Raw genomic sequence first — 2,500 nt, forward strand, 5'->3', positions numbered from 1 at the left:
ATGTGGACAGAGAGAGAGAGAGAGAGAGAGAGAGAGAGAGAGAGAGAGAGAGAGAGAGAGAGAGAGAGAGAGAGAGAGAGAGAGAGAGAGAGAGAGAGAGAGAGGGGGGGGGGGGGGGAGAGATGAAGAGCGAAAAGGAAAGTGATATATGTATCAGAAAAAAACAATATACATACAAATGTATATATTTATATATATACATATATTTGTGTGTATATATGTGTGTGTATATGTATGTGTATATATACACATCTGTATGTGTGAGCGCGCGCGCGCGTGCGCGTATTTGTGCGCTCCAGCGCACTTGTATACACATATGGACAGTCAATCGTGTAAATAGATAGTTACAGTAGATCGATGGCCATAAAATAGTTGCGTATGCATATTTCTGTGCAACAAACATCCGTTTCGGCAATACTCCCAATTCAAACAAGTGTCTGATCTGTGCTCCCGTGGCCAAAGAAAGCAATCAATAGCAAGCATAATTAGAATTTCAGACAATGGGCCTCGAGCAGCGTAACATGTTCCATCAATAAGCAGTATACGGGCGAGTTTTAAACAACCGTAAAACTGACAGTCGTTAATATATGTAAACCAGCTTAGCATTAAGTGAACATATGAATCTACCAATCATGAGAAGTGTGCCTTTGGACCGACTGGAGTAATACGGAGTTTTACGTCGAGCAGCCGAGCCATGTGTTGTCGTCGGCATCACCTGAGCAACTCGCGCGCTCCAACGCGTTTGGCTACTTTACAAGAATTTCGCTCTGTCTTCGCTCTGTTTCGTATCATTTCGTGCACGTGGCGTTTGTTGTTGTTTACGAGTTTGGGATGATTTGCCGGGATGGTTTGGGAGTTCATGTTGTTAGGAAGGAAGGGATGGTTTCGGCTGCGTGTGGCTGATGTGCTAACACCGTCGAGCAACGATGGATGGCGGGGAATATCGGCGGTTAGAGCGTACATTTACCGACGTCCCGGGTCGCGCTGTATGATGCATAATGTCACGTGCAAGCAGTGCTTTGAAAATTAGATTATATACCCAGCTGGTTGTATTTCCTACATTACGTGTAATTTACCTAAAGTGTAAAGTGCATCCGCCATTCACTTTCAAAATGACGATAAGCGAATACTTCCGTGCCAATGTCGGGGGTTCTGTATACCGATCTGTCGGTGCTCGGCCAGTAATGGCGGGCGCTCCACTGCGCATGCCCGTCGCGCCTATAACGAAATGGAGCGCTGCGTAACATTCGCTAGTGTTCGCTCTGCCAACCAATCAGCAGTAAGCTTTCAAGTCAGTATTCGCGCACGGGGCCCCCAAACAACAACGGCAGGGAGTATCGCCAGTCACCAAGCACCTGCTTCCCTTGCAAGTGAAGGTTGTGTTAAGAGATTTTAGTGAGTTCATTTTTCACATTTATCTTACTCGCGGTTGTTAGGGCGACCTGTGGAAAGGCCAATCGATCAGAAACTTAGCGCACGAAGATCAATAACTGTCAGTGCCGTCGTGATTTTCTGTCCATTTCGGTGCTTAACGACAACAAGCGATGTCTAGAAGTGGGTCAAGTATAGTTAAAGAGGTCAAGGTCAAGAAAGGTCCTGTCGAGTCGGAAGACGAGGCCAGGATAAGTGTCGAGGTCACAGCGGATGAATGCGCGGACGGCGGGTCATCTCGGCGTGAAATCCAAAGTGTGAGTGCGGCAAGCGAAGTTGGACCAGTGCCCGCCCAGTGTGAAAAAATGCAACTCGAGGAAACAGAGACGCCTGACCGCGCTAGACGGCAGAGCGGAGATAACGAGGCGAATAACCAACGGGACGGCAACAGTCCGAAGGCCGAAGAGATCTACGAAATGGGAAAGGAGAACGACTCGGACGCGGAGGCGGAGACCTCGTGCTTCAAGATCGACAAAGTGTACAGCATGACAGACGAACAGGACTTGGAAATCTGCGATAACGAGAAAGACGAGAAGGAGGAGGAGGAGGAGGATCCCCCTCGCGATAAGGGCGATGCCACGAACGGGGCGCTGGACGCGAGGACGGAGGTCGGCGCCGTAAAGCCCGAAGTGCAGGAGATGAAAGTCAAGGAGGAGAAACCCATCAAGCCGAAGAGCACTCGGTCAGCGCTGACGAAGATGCCCTCCCTCGCCGGGGTGGGGGGTGTCCGCGTGCTGGGAGGGGGGGTCCGAGGCCCCAACATGCCTCTCATCGTAAGCATGGGGGCCGGGAATCCTGCCATCCCGCTCCTTCCCGCAGGACTGCCACCCGGGCGCTACGTCATCCTGCCGGGGACGTGCACCTCCACCAAGACCTCGACGTGCGCCACCGTGACCACCACCTCCACCAGCCTCAACCCCCGACTGGCCACCAGCATCGCTCCCAGCGTCTCCCAGAACCTCGCCGCCGTCGCCGCCGCCACCGCCACCGTCACCGCGCACAGGAACATGACTGGCTCCCCCCACGCCCCCATCTCCGCTCCCCCGGCCTCGGGATGCAGCAAGATGTA

At 52.2% G+C, this 2,500-nt stretch overlaps 1 protein-coding gene across 1 annotated transcript in view; it reads left to right on the plus strand.

Annotated features, from left to right (window-relative positions):
- Positions 1–835: 835 nt before the first annotated feature.
- LOC122262203 (uncharacterized) overlaps positions 836–2,500 on the plus strand; it is a 35,042-nt gene continuing 33,377 nt past the window's right edge. Inside the window, exon 1 of the mRNA XM_043030158.2 lies at positions 836–2,500. This exon is cut by the window's right edge and continues 169 nt beyond it. Within this exon, the coding sequence (XP_042886092.2) occupies positions 1,545–2,500 (956 nt within the window). The 5' untranslated portion in view covers positions 836–1,544.

Source organism: Penaeus japonicus, unplaced genomic scaffold, assembly GCF_977035675.1.
Source record: "Penaeus japonicus unplaced genomic scaffold, GWHDUDI00000001_assembly GWHDUDI00000038, whole genome shotgun sequence".
Lineage (NCBI taxonomy): Eukaryota > Metazoa > Arthropoda > Malacostraca > Decapoda > Penaeidae > Penaeus > Penaeus japonicus.